This window comes from Ovis canadensis, chromosome 23 (genome assembly GCF_042477335.2).
Source record: "Ovis canadensis isolate MfBH-ARS-UI-01 breed Bighorn chromosome 23, ARS-UI_OviCan_v2, whole genome shotgun sequence".
Classification (NCBI taxonomy): domain Eukaryota; kingdom Metazoa; phylum Chordata; class Mammalia; order Artiodactyla; family Bovidae; genus Ovis; species Ovis canadensis.
In genome coordinates, this window is record NC_091267.1 from 38,865,203 (window position 1) to 38,884,986 (window position 19,784).

Genomic DNA, 19,784 nt, shown 5'->3' on the forward strand with positions numbered 1-19,784 from the left:
GAAATAGTCTCTTCAAGGATAGTTCTCAAGGGTGTTGTTAAAATGCAAGGTTAGTATTTCTTAGCTCTTCATATTATTTAAGATTATTTGATTTGCAAAATGCTTATAAATTTTATATAAAAGTTCTGGTTTTAGTTTTTTGGAGCTTTTGTTGAAGTCTTCTGAATTAAACCATATATTTTGATAATCACTGTTATAAGTGTTAAGTATTTTTGACTTGAGACTTATTGAATTACATAATTATACATCTAATTATCATATTTCTTTCCCTTGAATGTTTTCATACGGGAAGATATTATTTTGCGACTACTGTTTATCAAAAGTTAAAGTCTTAAGTGCCAACATTATGTGGAATTTGTAATATTTCTTAGTGCCTTTTTCTTTAGTCTGAGTGGTCGTTTTCTGGTACTTTGAACGTTTGTGAATGATTAGAGAGGGAAAATACGTGATTTACGGGTAATGTTTATGTTTAGGGTAGCCAGTCTTTTTCACTTGCAGGTTTGGGATCACTGATGATAGTATTTGGTTTCAGTAGAAAGAAGACCAGAGTTGCTGTAGGTCTGTCTCACTGCCTGCAGCCCTTGTTAGATATGTATTTGAACACTAATAACTTCGGCTTCCCAGGTGGCACATTAGTAAAGAATCCACCTGCCAGTGCACGAGACGCAAGAGACACGGGTTCAATTCCTGTATCTGGAAGATCCCCTGGAGTAGGAAATGGCAACTCATTTCAGTATTCTTGCCTAGGAAATTCCGTGGACAGAAGGGCCTGGTGGGCTACAGTCTACGGGGTTGCAAAGAGCTGGACACGACTAAGCATGCACACACAACTCTTTTTGCCAAGTTACTGGCACTAAGAAGGGAACAAAGAAGAAATGGGGATAGAGAGAGAGGGCTGCCTTTTGTAGAGTGGAGGATAGAGCATTACATTTTTTTTTTTTTTACTTCTTGGCTGTCTTCTTTCCTTTCTTACCAGGGGAAGAGTACATTCTACATAGAGAAACTTTAACTGGTAGGATATTATGGTTGCTGTTTCAGTTCCAAACAAAGAACATGTAGAGAGGGAAAGGAATGTGAGCAAAATACTAATTTCATCCCAAAACATGTACAAGAGAATTTTTAAGGGATGAGAAGTGTCACTAAATGTTAGTCTTATGTTAACATTAAAAAAACCAAACACCTTTTTTCCTGCTACGTTCTGCAAAAATGTTGCTTGAAAAAGCAGAAAGAGAATGATGCCCTAGTCAATTAGCCCTTCAAGGAAGCATGTAGCTGAAGGAAAAAGTTACCTCATCAACCTGAATGTGACCCACTTGAAGGATAAAACCCACTTCTGCCATATATATTTAGAAAATTTTCCTTTGTTCCTATATTCTTTGTTGAGTACCCAGTGTTTTCTTGTACCAGTATTTAGAAAGTATTATTTTAGTTTAAGAACTCCTGCATGTGTATGCCTGCTTTTTTTTGTTTTTGATTTATTTTTTTGTTAGGTCTTGTTATCTGGAACATACAGTTGCAGAGTCAAAACTATGAAAGAAGGTGTATTCACAGAGGCCTAGCTTCTCTTCGAGCCCTTCCCCTTTCTCATCTCTTTTTTGTCTTACACATGGTGGCATTTGTTAGATTCATTCTGTCATTTCTCTTTGACAGAGTAAACTAATACACGTGTGGCTCTCTTTCTTTTTTCCTTTCTTTCACAAAATTGCATACATTTCTGCTGTTGTCTTTTTTCACTTAATATATCCTGGGGGCACTTCATAGTAACCATGTGGAGATTTTCCCCTTTCTCTTAAAACTCCATAGCACATCCAGTGTGTGTACCACAGTTTACTTAACCAGTCCCCTCCTGGCGGACACGTGCATTTTCTAGTCTTTTATTACAGGAAATGTTGCAATGAATAGCTATTTTGGAAGGCCTAATTTGTTTATTCAGGACTCCCCAACCCACTGTGAAATAGACCCCTTGTCATATGTCTACAACTTACCTGTTATTTGTTAAACTTAAGCATGATTGAAGCAACAAGGAAAATAGAAAAATAAAGTTGATAAGGTCATTTCTCCCACCATCTGTGGTGATTTCTTATCTAACCAAATTTTTCATTATTATTTATATTTTATTTTCTCTTCATTGGTACTGAGTGAAAATAAAAACTAATTTTCAAGGTAGAGACTCATTTTGACTGATTTAGGGGAAAGATATGTTTACTGGTTAGTAAGAAAATTGGTTTCCTGTTGTAACAGACTAGTCTGTGTCATTCTCCAATTATGCCACTTTTCGTGTATGTATGTATGTATGTGTGTGTGTATATATATAGTACTATCTCTGGGAATGTTTTTCCTCTTCTGTAGCAAGAAAACATGAAATTTTTGTAGTACTAATCCTCCTAAACAATATGTGGGTTATTCTCATAATCCATTTGTTGGAATTAAAGTTTTTTTGTATATATGATACTGGGTTGGATATTCTACTTGGTTAAGATGAATAGTTTATTATTTCACCCTTCCCAGTTTAATGTGTATTACAGTGTAAACAGAAAATATACTTGCTGTGCTTTCAGTGATTCTAAGAATAAAACAAAAAGTACATAAGGTTTTATAGTCAACATAAGTAACTAGGAATACAGTGTCCTAATGAAATGACCAAGTTTAAGAAAATTCAAGTTTTTAACAAGTTAGAATAGTTGTAATGTAAAATGCTTAGCATAGAGTGAGAAAGATTTGACATTTTAAGAATCACATCACATACATGTATACAAAAAGTAAAAATACACGTCTTTGTATTTGATTGTGAGGTAAGCCTGTTTTGAAATTCCATTTGGAGAGGTTTAGTTGCTGTCTTACTCGAGTAATCAAATTATAAAGTAAGGTTTGTCAGCCTCACCACTGTTGATGTTTTGAGCGAGATAATTCTTTGCTGGTGTTGGAGAGGGGTGTGTGTGGGGTATTGTAAATCCTGTTTTCCTAAGTGTAGGATGTTCTCATTATTCCATCGTTCCTGACCTGTTTCCCTAGATGCCAGTAGCACACCTCCTTGTACCTATTTGTGACAACTCACAGTATCCCCAGACAGTGCCAGATGTTTCCTGGGGTATGATTGCTCTTGGTTGAGGACTGCTGTTTAGAAATAATGCCATTTATGAGAAAGAGCTACTTATAACAGCGTGACTAGTGGAAGGGAAAACTGTAGTTCTAAAATCTGGTTGTTCACATAGGTAATATTGAAAGCATTAATAAACTGTGGTATCATGATGTAGGTTGGGAATAGGTCAGTTTTATTTTTGCAAGTACATGTACTGCCATCTATGAATATATTTGTGTGTATGGCTCATGTATGTATATCAATATATATATTAATTAAAGCACATGTGAAAAATGCTTGTGTATTGCTAGAAATGATGTTTTATACCTTTCAGGAATATGAACTTGAAATGTGGTCTGTTGTAAACTAATTTTACTGAACAGTTTTAACTTTTTCTTTATTAATTTTAGCTACTACGCCATGGTTTGAGTCTTACAGAGAGACCTTTCTTCAGTCGATGCCAGCGTCAGATCATGAATTTCTGAACCACTATTTAGCATGTATCCTTTGACTTTTATGTTCTCTTAAAATATGTGGAAGTTACTAATCTCAGAAAGAGTTACATAAACGCAAAATTGTTGAGAGGATGTAAAAATTATTTTTTATTGATATGCTTCAGATTTTCTTGTTGTCCTTGTTAAATGGCATCCTAGATTCAAGACTGGTAGAGCTAAGTTTGATTAAAAAATAAGAATACTAAGAGCCTGCTTAGTTTTTGTCATCCAACTTGCACATTTCATGCTTAATATGTTTTTAAGCTATTTTAGAAAGAAAAAATGTAAACTGTCAGTGTTAACTGCTTTTGCTGATTGTCTCAAAATTCCCTGGTGGTTCAGATACTAAAGAATCTGCCTGCAATGCAAGAGACCCAGGTTTGATCCCTGGATCAGGAGAATCCCATGGAGAAGGGAATGGCTACCCACTCCAGTATTGTTGCCTGGAGAATTCCGTGGCCAGAGGAGCCTGGCGAGCTACAGTCTATGGGGTCTCAAAAGGGTGGGACACAACTGAGCGACTAACCCTTTTACTTTCAAAATTAACTGCTTATGCAAAAGCTCAGATTTAGAAACAGCTTTCCACCCTTTAGTAACATGTTTTATAGCTGTTAACCTCCTTTCACAGTTGTGACTTTCATTTTTTTTAACGTGGTTACAGAGAAAAGTTGAGAAAGGGACAGAGTATGAAATTTCACTGAGACGGAATGGAGAGGATCAAGACTCAGCAGAAGTTTTCACTGTGTTGATAGTTGAACAGTTTTCATATTGTCCGTTTTTATTTTCATGGATTTCCTTATTGTATATATAAGTGATCTAAACAGCTGTCAACAAGATATCTTTAGTACTTAGAATCTTGAATTACTTAGAAATGTCGAAGAAATTATTTTATGCTTGCAGGAAAAACTGTAAAAATCAGATTTTGTTTGTTTTAGCTTATAAAATACCTCCCTAAATTTATTTTTAAAGAATAATATTAATTATTGGACTTCCTAGATGGCACAGTGGTAAAGAATCCACCTGCCAGTTCAGGAGATGCAAGAGACACAGGTTCGACCTTTGAGTCGGAAAGATTACTCTGGAGAAGGAAATGGCATCCCACTCCAGTATTCTTGCCTGGGAAATCTCATGGATAGAGGAACCTGGCGGGTTGCAAAGAATTGGACACTACTGAGTGTGCACGCATGCTTGCAGTTTATTTTAATAGGATAATAGTTACTATTAAATGATAAGTGATAATTACCTTAATGTGGTTTACAAGGTATGTTGGTGGCATCCTCTGGTGAAGCTGAACCTGTGGAACAGTTTTCAAAATTGTCACAAGAACAACATCGAATTCAGCACAATAATGACTATTCCTACCCCAAATGGTTTATACCAAATACACTTAAATATTATGTACTTTTACATGATGTAAGTGCAGGAGATGAACAGAGGTAAGTTTATTCTTTTTAATTTTAAAATATTTCCTGTCAAATGAGTTAACATTAATTTTGACATGGCTTAAGTTTTTGATACATTTTTCATCTAAGAAAGTAAGTTTATTAATAAATTAGCTCAATCTTTTATTTGAAGTTATATTCAGCATCTACATCTATTTCATATGCTTATCCAAACTTTTCCTTCAGTGTATATGTCTATTAATCTTTGTTCACGAGTACTTGCCATTTTATATTTATAAATCTTAGCTGTATTTCTTAGCTGTATCTTACTTTGTATATTATTATTGCTCATTTTTTTCTCTTGTCCCTTTCCGGGTTTTCCTGTAATTTTTTGTTTCCTGGTTTATAGGCACTTCTTTTTTCACTCTTCACTCTTATCACTTTATATTTTTAAACTTGATGTTTTTCACAGTCTCAAAAAAACATCCAAACACTTGTTTCTTATGTCCCCTTTAATGTTCTTTGTTAGTGATTTACCATAGTCCTTTTATTTGGGATAAGAGAATAGCTTATCGTTAAAGATGAGTTCTTGGAAAAAGATAATATTAAAACAGTTTTACTTTTGTGGCCTTTTCTGGCCAGTGCGGACTGGGGAGAAGATGGGACACCTGATACTTTTTTGTTAAGAGGGAAACTTAAATGTCCAAAAAAGGTTAAAAATAAATGCATTACGACTGTTTCCTGCTTTGCAGTTTATTTTGATTTTTGGTTCAAGGTATTGATCAAAATTAATCTTTTGTTTCAAACTGTTATTCTCTTATGTCAATGCTGTTTAGCATATGCAGTTAAATAATTGTTTTTGTCCTTGTCCTGAGCACATGCCATCGTTTTAAAATAAAGTTTCCTTGATAAAACCAAAGAATTGTTCTGAGGATTACTAACCTTTATAATTTTTTTGATATCATAAATAATCTGTAACCTCTTGGATAAAGTGTATTTTATAAATAGAAATAATTTGAACTGGCTTTTATTAGTTTCAGTCGTTTGAATATGGATACCTTCCATATTAAATGGTTATAACGTGGATATTTAAGTGGTAATGAAAGTATTAGATCAGTGGTTCTTATGCTTAAGTGTCATTGGTAAAGCAAGTAGATGTTTAGTTTATTGTATGTGAGTAAATATACACACACATATATTTTATGTGTTTATACAAATTTATAACTGTTTTACTTAACCAGCCTTAATTTTACAGTGTGTAATAAGATTTAATTATTCGTTAGGTTTGTTATTTGTATAGTATTAGTATCTGCATTTGAATGGGCTATATCTACATGTTTTTTGACACCAGATAGCTGATGAGTTTAGGGAGAAAACCTAATTAGGTTAGTTCTATGTACCAAAATTTCATTTCCATTAGAATGATTCTTAGGTTGACTTATTTGAATTATCTTATCTCTTACCAACTAGCAAGTCTAGTTAACTAAAAGTAAGGAAATCACCTGCTTTTTGTTGCATTTGAGATTGGCTTATGGGTCCAGCTGATAATAAACTTAGCAAAAAAGTTGGATTTTTATATAATAAGTATTTTGACTGCTTTTTTTGTGTTTTCTTTTTTTTTTTCCCTTCTTCTAAACTGTTTTCTCTGGAGACTGCTTAGGGAAGGGTAAACTGTAGCAGTAAAAGATGATTTTTTGGGGCAGATGCTACAGTTATCTATTTTAGCAATTATATTTTTTGGTAAGTTATCTGTTATCTAAGGCAGAATTTCCCAAAGTTGTATTTCCTGAAGGCTAGTCCACATAGTTGAGTTTCTGATTTATAAGTTTGAAGCCACTCTTTGGAAATTCACTATACACAGTAGCAAATGGAAGACTCAGAGGTGGTCTGCTGCAAAGAAACTGGTTGGCTTGATTACTGTAGTTCCCCAAACTAGTTTGACCACTGAAACTTTCTTTTTTAATAACATGGGTATTTTTGCAAAATTTATTCCATGAGACGTACTTTGGTAACTGTACTTTAAGGTGATAACCAAGCTAGCTAAACTTCAGTTAGAATCATGAACTTTGTTGAAATTTTTAAAATTATGCTACTTCTAATGTCTTTTTTGGGAACTGTTTTTTTCATGGTTTTTGTATTATTTTAATATCTATTATTGTCTAAGATCCTGTCTTCGTTGGCTACAAATATTTCCATTTTTTATTTTAGAGCTGAGTCAATTTATGAAGAAATGAAACAGAAATATGGAACTCAGGGTTGCTATCTACTTAAAATTAATTCTCGAACATCTAATCGAGCATCAGATGAACAGATACCAGATCCTTGGAGTCAGTATCTCCAGAAAAATAGTATTCAAAACCAGGTATATGTAAAAAACAATAATGAAGCAAACCACAAAAGCTATATTTCAGTTTTATGGCTAATGGCATCACTGTAGAATTTGTAGAATTACTAATAGTTATTTTATGGAATCTGGCTAGTTTTGATCCACTACTATGTGAGCTCTTAATGTTTCAAAAGCTGTTTTTAACTGCAGTAATCCCTTCTTTGTATACCTTTCAGGTATAAATATCAGTGTTAATTGTTTTCTTGAAAGAAAAGTGGAGACTTCCCTGACAGTCCAGTGGTTAAGACTCTGTGCCTCCACTGAGTGGGGAACTAAGATCCCACAAGGCGCATGGTGTGGCAAAAAAAAGATGAAAAGTGAATTATACCTTAAGAATTGAATTAGATTGACTAAACACGTAGATAATAGAATTTTTGGCTTGCACATTAAATTCATTATGAATGCTTACAGTCAATTCTTTATTATCCACATGCTCTGGGGGTTGCCTTCCTTCATTTTCAACATGCTGTTCTTATGGCCACCTTTTGGAGCTCACACTTTTTAGGTGGGTGGGCTTTTTTCCCTAACTTTCCTTTGATTTCCTTTTCTTTTGAATTTCCAGGAAGTTTTGTTTCTTCCTAATCAACTTTTCTAATGTTGATTTCTAGACTAATGTTAATTGCTGTCTGTTGGCTGGTGTGTGGTGGCTGTAATGTTTCATGTTCTGTCCAACTTTTAAGATAGAATTTTATGCCACTTGGTGCTAGTCGAATGCCAGGTTATACGCTTAGTTCAGGTAATCAAGAGTTGACTATTTTTTGTTTAGAAGGAAGATTTCCAAAGTAAATGGAAAATATATTTTGTATATTAAGCTGCATTATATACTTTATGTGATACTATTTAAAAATATGAATTAGAAAGTATGTACATTTTGATGTTCTAATAGAAATAGTTTAATCTGTTTATATATGAAATTTTAAATCCAGTTTTACTCACTTTAATTTTATAATGCTGGGGAAAAATGTCTGAAGAGAAAAAGAACCAGTTGGAGGTAGAAGAGCTTTAAATAGTGTTTCAGGGCCATACTCAGAATAGGAATAGTATTGAAATACTCGGTTAAGGTTGGGAAAGGGAACATAATAGGTCAGATTGTGCAGTTGGAGAACTTTTAACAGAAGACAGAGTTATAGATATTCTACAGCTTAGAATTCTAGAAGTCCAGGATTGGAGGATAGTTTAAAGGTTGTCAGATCCAGTCGTTGTCGTGATGCTTTCAGTTCAGTTCAGTCGCTCAGACGTGTCCGACTTTGAGACCCCATGAATTGCAGCATGCCAGGTCTCCCTGTCCATCACCAACTCCTGGAGTTCACTCAGATTCACGTCCATCGAGTCCGTGATGCCATCCAGCCATCTCATCCTCTGTGGTCCCCTTCTCCTCCTGCCCCCAATACCTCCCAGCATCAAAGTCTTTTCCAGTGAGTCAACTCTTCTCATGAGGTGGCCAAAGTATTGGAGTTTCAGCTTTAGTATCATTCCCTCCAAAGAAATCCCAGGGCTGATCTCCTTCAGAATGGACTGGTTGGATCTCCTTGCAGTCCAAGGGACTCTCGAGTCTTCTCCAACACCACAGTGCAAAAGCATCAATTCTTCGGTGCTCAGCCTTCTTCACAGTCCAACTCTCACATCCATACAACACTACTGGAAAAACCATAGCCTTGACTAGACGGACCTTAGTTGGCAAAGTAATGTCTCTGGTTTTGAAAATACTATCTAGGTTGGTCATAACTTTTCTTCCAAGGAGTAAGCATCTTTTAATTTTGTGGCTGCAGTCACCATCTGCAGTGATTTTGGAGTCCCCAAAAATAAAGTCTGACACTGTTTCCACTGTTTCCCCATCTATTTCCCATGAAGTGATGGGACCAGATGCCATGATCTTCGTTTTCTGAATGTTGAGCTTTAGGCCAACTTTTTCACTCTCCTCTTTCACTTTCATCAAGAGGCTTTTTAGTTCCTCTTCACTTTCTGCCATAAGGGTGGTGTCATCTGCATATCTGAGGTTATTGATATTTCTCCCGGCAATCTTGATTCCAGCTTGTGTTTCTTCCAGCCCAGCGTTTCTCATGATGTACTCTGCATAGAAGTTAAATAAGTAGGGTGACAATATACAGCCTTGACGTACTCCTTTTCCTATTTGGAACCAGTCTGTTGTTCCATGTCCAGTTCTAACTGCTGCTTCCTGACCTGCATACAGATTTCTCAAGAGGCAGGTCAGGTGGTCTGGTATTCCCATCTCTTTCAGAATTTTCCACAGTTTATTGTGATCCACACAGTCAAAGGCTTTGGCATAGTCAATAAAGCAGAAATAGATGTTTTTCTGGAACTCTCTTGCTTTTTTGATGATCCAGCAGCTGTTGGCAGTTTGATCTCTGGTTCCTCTGCCTTTTCTAAAACCAGCTTGAACATCAGGAAATTCACAGTTCACGTATTGTTGAAGCCTGGCGTGGAGAATTTTGAGCATTACTTTACTAGCGTGTGAGATGAGTGCAGTTGTGCGGTAGTTTGAGCATTCTTTGGCATTGCCTTTCTTTGGGATTGGAATGAAAAGTGACCTTTTCCAGTCTTGTGGCCACTGCTGAGTTTTCCAAATGTGCTGGCATATTGAGTGCAGCACTTTCACAGCATCATCTTTCAGGATTTGAAACAGCTCAACTGGAATTCTATCACCTCCACTAGCTTTGTTCGTAGTGATGCTTTCTAAGGCCCACTTGACTTGACCTTCCAGGATGTCTGGCTCTAGATGAGTGATCACACCATAGTGATTATCCGGGTTGTGAAGATATTTTTTGTACAGTTCTTCCGTGTGTTCCTGCCACCTCTTCTTAATATCTTCTGCTTCTGTTAGGTCGTGATGCTTTAATTTCCTTTAAATCTATGAGTGACCTCATCTATTGAAAGTACTTACTGTGTTTTTAGGTGACCTGCTCTATGTTTAAGCAGCTTGAGGATCAAGCTTGTACTCAATCCTATAGGGATCATGTCAGTTTTTCATTAAAATGACTTTCAGAATATAGAACATAACTCTCATGTCTTTTTGAAATATTTTTCTAGGCTAAATATACCATTTTTCAGCTCTTTCTTAAATGTTGTTTTTAGTCAGTTTCTTGTCCTGATCACCTTCCTCTTATTAAGTTCTAGATTATATATTTTTCTCAAAGTCTGGCACTCAGAATAATACCTCATGATATTAGTAGGCTCATGGAGTAGTCTGGACATTTTTTACAGTTGTTTTGGTGGCTGAAACCAATACCCTTTGTACAAGTAAGCATTGCATTGGATATTTTCCCAAAACTTCTGTGTATTCAGAATGCACCCCAGCCTATTAATACTGCGTCCATGAGCCAGGGGATTCCATACCATCCTTTTTTTAACCCGTCCAGTAGTCCCATCTGTCTTAACATTATTCCTAGTTGCATATACAGGGATTCATATAGGCATATGCATATCACATATAAATAGATAAACTGAGACAGAAGTAACTTGAATTCAGAAGAATTAGGGTAGTGTGCATGTGAAACAATAGAAGGATATAGTAGGTGTGGATTTAAGTGATAGAGTATGATACATGGAAGAAGTTAAGAATTTGGAGAATTAGACATTTTTTGCTGTAGCAAAAAAAATGAGGTTTACTGTAGTTGATAAATTTGGTGATATCTTAAACATGATTAAGTATAACTATTAATATTTTTTATATTTTATTTTGATAGGAATCATATGAAGATGGCCCTTGTACTATAACTTCCAATAAGAATTCTGATAGTAACTTGCTTTCATTGGATGGATTAGATAACGAAGTCAAAGGTCTTGATATACTTTCTCTTAAGTTTGGGTCTTTTGATCGAAAATAGCACTCTTGTTAAAGCATGCTAATCTTTATATGTAAAAGATGGGGGAAATTTTCATAGTGAAAAGAGATAATGGTCAGATTAGCTTTTCCTTTGAAGATTTTATTGAGTTATTTGAGTTGATGTTTTTTGAGATTTAAAAATTTGTTTTATAAGAGTAATAAGTCAAACTTCATAAAAATTTTTTTGGTAGAGAGCAAGGGACAGTATGATATGTAGCATTAATTAATCCCCTGTTCATGTGATTTTGAGAGTTTTATTTTTGTATTTTAAATAACAATTTGGATAGTGATAGCTTTAAAATTTTTGCCATAATTTTTCTCATTGGTTGTGCTATTTAAAAATAATTTTTGTATTTAACACTGTTTTTCTTCATTTATTTACATGAATTAAAAATTTTCTATTACATGTAATAAGTATTAACCCAAGTACTGATTTTAGGGGGAGATTTGAGTGCTGTTGTCTTAGACTTCTAAGACATACAGTAAGAGAAAGGGTTCCAATACTGTTTCTTTTCTTTAGCAGTATAGTAGTAATGCCGCAATTTTCTGGTGCTTTCTGGGTAAAAGAAAGATTTGTTTTTCAGTAGATGGCTTACCAAATAACTTTAGAGCTCACCCACTTCAATTGGACCCCTCCAGTGACTCTTCTAATAGCATTGATGGCCCAGATCATGTAAAATCCACTTCATCATTACACGAAACAAAGAAAGCAAATGCTGGAATTATTCATGGTGCATGTTTAACCCTTACTGATCATGATAGAATTCGACAGTTTATACAAGAGTTCACATTTCGGGGCCTTTTGCCACATATAGAGAAAACAATTCGGCAGTTAAATGATCAGGTAAGATTTAATTATTTGCATTAGTATTTTTTAAAATTTCAGGAAATAGTAAACTTGGGAATATAGTAGTATAACTTTAAGAGTGTATGTTTTTATTTTTAAAATAGACCAATATTAGTATTTATTAACTTATTATCAGTGATGAAATTCTAGTAAATCCTAGAAGAGGCTTATTTATTTTTATTAGGGATTTTGGATACTTTTCTTTAAATCATTGTTATTAAAGTACACATTTGCTTACTCTTAAAACTTTTTAGTTATTTAGACTTTTTTCTTTTCTATGTAAATAAAGAAAACTAAACTCATGTTTGTCAACATATTTCATTTGTTTTCTTAGCTAATATCAAGAAAAGGTTTGAGTCGATCTCTATTTTCTGCAACTAAAAAATGGTTTAGTGGCAGTAAAGTTCCAGAAAAGAGTGTTAATGAGCTAAAAAATACATCTGGATTGCTGTGAGTAAAATATTAACTGTTTTTAGTTTTCCTGTATTTAACTCTGATTAATGTTTAACTAATGATGTTCTGCAAAAAATGACTATATCTCTAGTTTCTTAGTTTCAGTTTGGTCAAAACTCCAGTGGATAAGAATTGTGACCATAAATAAGTTATATTAAATTTTAAAAAAACCTATAAGTAATTGATATCTAAAAATAAATAAGATCACAGGGAGTTCACATTATTGGGTCTGTTTTCCATTATTGGGTCTCTTTTCCTTAAAAAGATGAGTTGGATTAGGTATTCATTGATAACTCTTCTTTATTAAAGTACTGAGGTCTAGTAATTCTAAGACATAGCATGTATTTAGAAATTTTCTCTAAAATCTGGTTTTAAGGGAAAATAAAATTCATTTTAGATATTTTTTTTTTGACTACATAAAGGTGAGTCACCTGGAATTGATCATTTGCTTCCTAATTTGACCATGGAGAAAGTGCTTGCCTTCTGCTGAGAAGTTCTCAGTATAGGGACATAAATTATATAGATACAGATGTAACAGTCTGTTTCCAGATATCTTTGAGAAATTCGACCTCCTTGGAGGTAGAATTTTTATAAGACAGGATCAGGTTTTCGTATGTTTTGGACAGTTGGGCATCTTTTTAGACATTTTGTAATATTTAATGGCTTAGTGATCATAGATTCTGAATTCATTTTTTGTTTTGTATCTACAGGTATCCACCAGAAGCGCCAGAGCTTCAGATCAGGAAAATGGCTGACCTGTGCTTTTTGGTGCAGCACTATGATTTGGCGTACAGTTGCTATCATACTGCAAAGAAAGATTTTCTTAATGATCAAGCAATGCTTTATGCAGCTGGTGCCTTGGTTGGTATTCTGTAGTACTATAATTTCTTGTTCCTGCTACCATGAATGACTTAGACATTTTTCTTCATGAAATGGCAAGCAGAATTTTCCCTAGGTTAAAGTTGTACTTAGGGAGCACATAATGCTTTATAGATTTTGAATTAATTGATGATAACTTGATGGATTTCTATTAAATTAGTATCTTCAAACATGGTCATACATGAGAGTTTCTTAGATTTGATTAATGCTTTCTATTTAATTTGAATTATAGTTTGTACTGTAGTCCCAGTATAAGAACTTCTCTTTTTTAGAGGATTCTTTTTTATGTTTTGAAAAATGTTTTAAAATTGTTCAAAATGTTTTTTTCTGATCTAAGACCATTTATTGGTTAAGAACTTGTATTTTGGTGTGTGACAAACTTTCATCTTAGGCAAGTTACTGAACATCTCTAAGCCTTAGTTTTCTCATCTGTGGAATGTGAATCCTAAATATGGTTAGACGAGGTACTAGGTTTGTAAAGTGTCTGGCACACTACCTTATATTTAGGCTGTCAATAGGCATTGGCAGTGTTAGTTTTGTAATTGATATAGAACCTAGGTGTTTCAGAAACTATTTTCTGTGCTGCCTTATAAACCTTTACTGTATTTGAAAAGTTGTCATAAATATGTTTGTAATGTACTTTCTGTGCTTAGAAAAGAGTAAACTAGCATGGTTACTTTCTACATAGTCTATTTAAACAACAGGACACATGACTTAAAGGGAAACTAGGATTCATTTCTTTTAGGGTAATTTATCCCACATAAGGACAGATTGCCCTGCATGTAACAGCTACATATAGAAAAGTTATAAAATTGTTCTTGGTTTTAAATGATAAATGAAAAACATTAAAATTTTCCAACTGGATAAGGTATGCAAGGATTTTTATGTTCTTTTTTTATTAGAACAAAGTGAGTTGCTGGAATATAAAAATATGAGCTGAAAGAGCATGCCACTAATGGAGAAAAGGGAAAGGGATATTTTCAGAGAACCAGTATTTTTCCCCATCTCATCTCCATTCGATGTTGAACAAAGCATACCATTGGCCATTTGATTTAAAAAATAATGCAACGTGCTTGTGCACAGACACCAGTTACTTTATGTTCAGTTAAAGAATGGGGAAGGGGAAAAGGAAAGAACAGAGAAACTACAGTAGTAGTCAGGATGTGGTGGAACCAAATTGCAGTGTTATAACTGAGAATGTCTTCTTGGTCTGGAGGAACAGAATTCTGGAGTTAAGCAGCAGGTTCCCTCTTTGGTGGAAACCTCTTGTCTTCCACAATCAGTTGTATCTTCAGCCTCCATTTCCAACTGTGCAGGTGTGTCTGTTTCATTGATTGGCATCCAGACAAATGGGAATCTGGTCTGGCTCCTTGACAAAGCCTGTTGTTCACAGTAGGCTTCCATTAGTTTACTAAGAGGTGTGTGCCTCTTGATCTTAAACTGCGCCACAGAACCCTTCTGTCCTGCCCCCTTCACATGACTAGGATCATCATTCTCAGTCTTGACTTCTCCCTTGGGCTTTTCATTGGCCATGGCATGTGCAGGAGTCTCCTCAGCTGTTGCTTCAAAAAAGCAGTGCCAGGTCCACACCAAAGGGGCATATGAGCGAGTGGCAGGAGGAGGCGGCGGCAGTGGTGGCGGAGGCAAAGAGCACAAGTCATGTGCTCCCTTCCCCACTCTGCGTGCCTGTGTAGTCTTCTTAAAAACATGTAAGCTATAAACATCAGTGTGAAGAATAGAAATACATAAGAACTCTACTTCATTGATAATTACCATGTAGATAACCTGTTTAATAACTGCCATCTATTTTGCATCTATTTTAATACTGTATCTTTAAAAATAAGATAATAATTTTAACAAGTAAAGCTAAAATAGCAAAAAGTCATCTAACTTTAAAAAAAACCTTTAAGAACTGAAAATGTTGATGAATAAAAGTATTTGAAAAAGTATATGGATTGTCCTTGGCTAGACAGCCTGTAGTCTGTGGTTAACTAACATAAGCTAATAGAAAATCACAAACACTTAAATGTTATTTCATCAATACTTTATAACATAAGTTCATAATTTCAAAATTGTGCATAATGTATCTGCAAATTGAAAGTTTGGAAAAATCTTATGGCACAAAATTTGTATGATTTTATCGTATTTAAGCTTTTTCATTTCTGTCTACAATCTGATTAATACTGCATTTAAACCATTTAGATGGAGGCAAATTAGTGGCATATTGAGCATATTAGTAGAGGCATATGAAGGAAAAATAATTGAACACTGGAAAGTAAAGGCATAGCTACTATAACATATGCACACCTAAAAATCATTGTAGTCTATAATTACCCTAAAAATCATAAGCCTTAGAGAAAAATTGATCTGGTAGAATCCTCATAAAAGCTATGTATCTTTGTAACCAGAGAATAAGATGTTGTGTGAGGCAGCTTCGCATGGTGGAAGTTATCCCAAGAAATAAAAAAAGTACACAAAACCAGTTTGTGAACCCTGGAGTGGGGAAAAGAACTCGTAACCAGTGGAATTGTCATGAACGTAAGCATGGAAAGAAGTGCAGCCTGCCTTGAGCAAGAGCTGTGCAAGGCTGGGAGTATACATCTCTAGAGAGACGCCCCTTGCTCCCCAGTCACACACATACAAGGAGTAGGCATTCATTTTTTATTTTCTTAAAGCACAGATTACAAAAGCTCCTGCTTGGGCAGCAGCTAAGTTCAGAGCTTTTTCCTTTCTTGCTGAAGGTTATAAGTCTATATTTGCTATTTTTGATCCCCTTGCCTAAGAAAAACTATTTTTGAATGAATAAAAATTCTGTTTGTACTGATACTACCTTCCTATTTACCATTCACATAATAGATAATTGATCACAAACTATATTGCCTGCCCTTTTTGATGAAAATTAAGATACTTAATTATTTTTAACTATAAAGTTAAAAGGTACATCACAGAAAACCAAAAAAAAATTTTTGGAGAAATACAGTTTATTTTGTAGTTTAATTTGTCATAACAGCTGAAGGTTAAGCAGGTCATTCCAGTTCTTGACTAAAGTCTTTGTAAAATGTGTTAACCCATTACTATATACTGTAAGAAATGATTTAATGGTTGATTATTGAAGATCATACAGTTTCTTGGCGGTGATCATTCTGAATGTTCTCATTGTATTCTTAGAAATTGTTAGCTTGTATGTATATTGACTAGTGATTTCTTGTAGAATTAAATTAGAAAGTGACTTAGAATTCGAAGCCTATTTTTCTTACAGAATTTTTTCCTTAGTACACTTTTATTGGTGTATGTATGTGTGTGTGTGTTTGTATGTAGTATATATAGTGCATATGTAGCAAATATAATGTATTTTTATATAGTATTATACAATATATGTGGGGCTTCCCTGGTGGCTCAGATGGTTAAGAATCTGCCTGCAGTGCAGGAGACCTGGGTTCAAGGTTGGGAAGATCCCTAGAGAAGGGAATGGCTACCCACTCCAGTATTCTTGCCTCAAGAATTCCATGAACAGAGAAGTCTGGTGGGCTACAGTTCATGGTATCTCAAAAAGTCAGGCATGACTGAGTGACTAACATTTCCACTTTCAAGCTATATATGTAATGTATTTTAGTTTTTTTGTGTAATATAGAACCCTATGTGTATTCATTATATTTATTAGTTAAAATATAAGCTAGTTAAGAAAACATGATGTTTCAGAGCCATAGAAAATTTTGTCACATGGAGATCACATATTTTCATTCAATTTCTTCAATAAATTTTTGCGCTGGATGCTGAGGATACAGATATTCTGAAACAGGTAGGGTTCATACTGTCATGGAACTTAAACAGTCTGTCAGGTTAAAGGCCTTAATCATATCCCAATTTTTACATAAATTATTTTTGTGTTTTTTCCTCTATTTTAAAAACTGTTGCAGAAAAGTGTTTATTCATCCTAAAAGTAGGTTGACATTAGCAAATTTCCCCCCGATTTATGGAAGTTTCATTTATTTCTAGTTAAATTTTTATTAAAAGTTGGTCTATATAAGACTACAAGTATGAATGTAATATAGTATTTTACTAAGAGTCCAAAACCTTCAGTTTTATTTTCATTTCTTTTCTGTTTTGGCTGCACAGTGAGGCATGCAGGATCCCAGTTCCCCACTAGGGATGGAACCCGTGCCTCCTGCACGGGGAGCAGAGAGTCTTAACCACTGGACTGCAAGGGAAGCCCCTCACCTTCATTTTTAAATCCTTTAGCACCATTGTATATTATTTGAATTATTAACAATGGAATGGGTCTTTGAAGTAAGGAGTCCTAAAAAGTTGACAGATCGGTTTCAGAAATGATTTTTGTGCCTTCTGATACAGAATATGAACCCTAGAGTTTGTAAGAGGTGAAAGGTATATAGTACAAGTTGTTATGAGCTCTGTTTTCAAATATCGAAGCCAGTAAATTGGAAACAGATGCAGTCTGTTTCTCTCTCTATGGTTCTATCATTGGTCCGTTCTCTAGTCTCTAAGGAACAGGCAGTCACGAGGAGGTGGCAGCAGAAATCTTACTTGATAGTTACAGACCATGACCAAAAGTGTTTACTAGGTCTTCTTGAAAAACACTCATTTAAATAGTGACAGACTTTGGAATGTGATTGGAGAACTTTAAAACTGAAAGCATATAAATGTAATTATTTCCAAGTCTGCATTAGGCTATAAAATTTATATATGTGGCCACATAAAAAAACTCAGTGAACTGCATTCCAAATTTTAGACTCTGAATGCTAAACTGACGGCAAGAATTTTGTCGTTTTGAAATACTGTGATGTCTTTTCTTCTAGGAAATGGCAGCTGTGTCAGCTTTTCTTCAGCCAGGAGCACCCAGGCCATACCCTGCACATTATATGGATACAGCAATTCAGACATACAGGGATATCTGCAAGTAGGTGACTAGAATATTTATGTTCTATCCCTTTAGAGATAAACTTGACATTTATATTGTAATTAAATATAAGTGGTTCTTTGTTTTTTTATGTTTTAATCTTAAGTTCCCAAATCAAGTTAATATATAAACGAGGTGATCATTTAAAACTAGTGTTTTACTATATTTTCCTTTCCTGGAAGGATTTATAGTTAGGAATTAGTTAAATGTAATGTTGAACTTACTTGTTTCATTGAGGGCGATTTGTGTTTTGAGAACATTTTTAACTTTAACTACTATAAAGCCAGGAATTAGCTAGTTTGAACTTTTCCTTGTTAAATAGGCAGATACAGAGAGGTAGATAATGGCCTCAGGAAGAAAATGAGGAACGTTCTGTACGTGTAGTGAGTTCTGTTGAAACTCCATGGAAATTAGAACTCTCCACCTGTAAAGGAGACTATGAAAGTTGGTCCAGAGAGGGTTTCATGGTATGTTTGAGGAATAGACCTTTAAAGAAAGGTGGTTGGGATTTGAGAACCATAAAGATATTCCAGGAATTTTGGTTGGCAGGAACAGTATTTTGGATGTAACATTACTGGAGAAAAGGAAGAGAGCCTGGGCTAGATTAGAGGGTTTTGTGTATATGGAAAGGTGTTTTGAGAGAAATAAGTGTGGAAGAACCTTAACTCTCATTTATCACTATTTTTAAGCTGTGGTTAAGATCTGTGTTTAATAAATGGGGAGTTACTGAATATTTGAGTAGAGCTTTGACATGGTTATTTTTCAGAAAGATTAATTCTAGCCTTTTCTATGTAGAATGGAAAAATTAAAAGATGAGGACACAAAGGCAGCTTTGTCTGCTATAGTGTTGAAGTAGTAGTAGTAGTCATAATAATGTGTTTAGAATACAGCACTGGTAATAAAGATTAACACTGTTAGTACTCAGCGTTTACCACTGTGCCAAACTAACTTATATGCTCATTTAATCTTTACAACAAATGTATGAAATGGTGCATTACTGCATTCTACAGGCAAGGAGATTGAAACAAAAGAGTTTAACTTGCTGGAATGGGTGAATTTAACTCAGATGATCATTGTATCTACTACTGTCGGCAATAATCCCTTAGAGGAAATGGAGTAAACTTCATAGTCAGCAAAAGAGTCTGAAATGCAGTATTTGGATGCAATTTCAAAAACGACAGAATGATCTCTGTTTGTTTCTAAGGCAAACCATTCAATATCATGGTAATCCAAGTCTAAGCCCCAACCAGTAACTCTGAAAAAGCTAAAGTTGAATGGTTCTATGAAGATCTATAAGACCTAGAACTAACACCCAAAAAAGATGTCCTTTTCATTATAGGGGACTGGAATGCAAAAGTAGGAGGTTAAGAAACACCTGGAGTAACAGGCAAATTTGGCCTTGGAGTACAGAATGAAGCAAGGCAAAGGCTAATAGAGTTCTGCCAAGAGAATGCACTGGTCATAGCAAACACCCTCTTCCAGCAACACAAGAGAAGACGCTACAC

General features: G+C 34.8%; 1 protein-coding gene and 1 pseudogene across 3 annotated transcripts in view; one reads left to right on the forward strand and one right to left on the reverse strand.

Annotated features, from left to right (window-relative positions):
• TRAPPC8 (trafficking protein particle complex subunit 8) overlaps positions 1-19,784 on the forward strand; it is an 86,201-nt gene that overhangs the window by 14,200 nt on the left and 52,217 nt on the right. For 2 of the 3 annotated variants that reach the window (XM_069568933.1, XM_069568935.1), the window contains exons 3-10: positions 3,490-3,579; positions 4,835-5,009; positions 7,164-7,317; positions 11,046-11,139; positions 11,770-12,029; positions 12,367-12,482; positions 13,196-13,346; positions 18,179-18,279. In XM_069568933.1, the coding sequence (XP_069425034.1) occupies positions 3,490-3,579; positions 4,835-5,009; positions 7,164-7,317; positions 11,046-11,139; positions 11,770-12,029; positions 12,367-12,482; positions 13,196-13,346; positions 18,179-18,279 (1,141 nt within the window). The remainder of the gene's footprint in view (positions 1-3,489; positions 3,580-4,834; positions 5,010-7,163; positions 7,318-11,045; positions 11,140-11,769; positions 12,030-12,366; positions 12,483-13,195; positions 13,347-18,178; positions 18,280-19,784) is intronic. The other variant, XM_069568934.1, reaches the window with a different exon arrangement.
• LOC138428072 (small ubiquitin-related modifier 2 pseudogene) lies at positions 14,550-14,897 on the reverse strand (annotated as a pseudogene).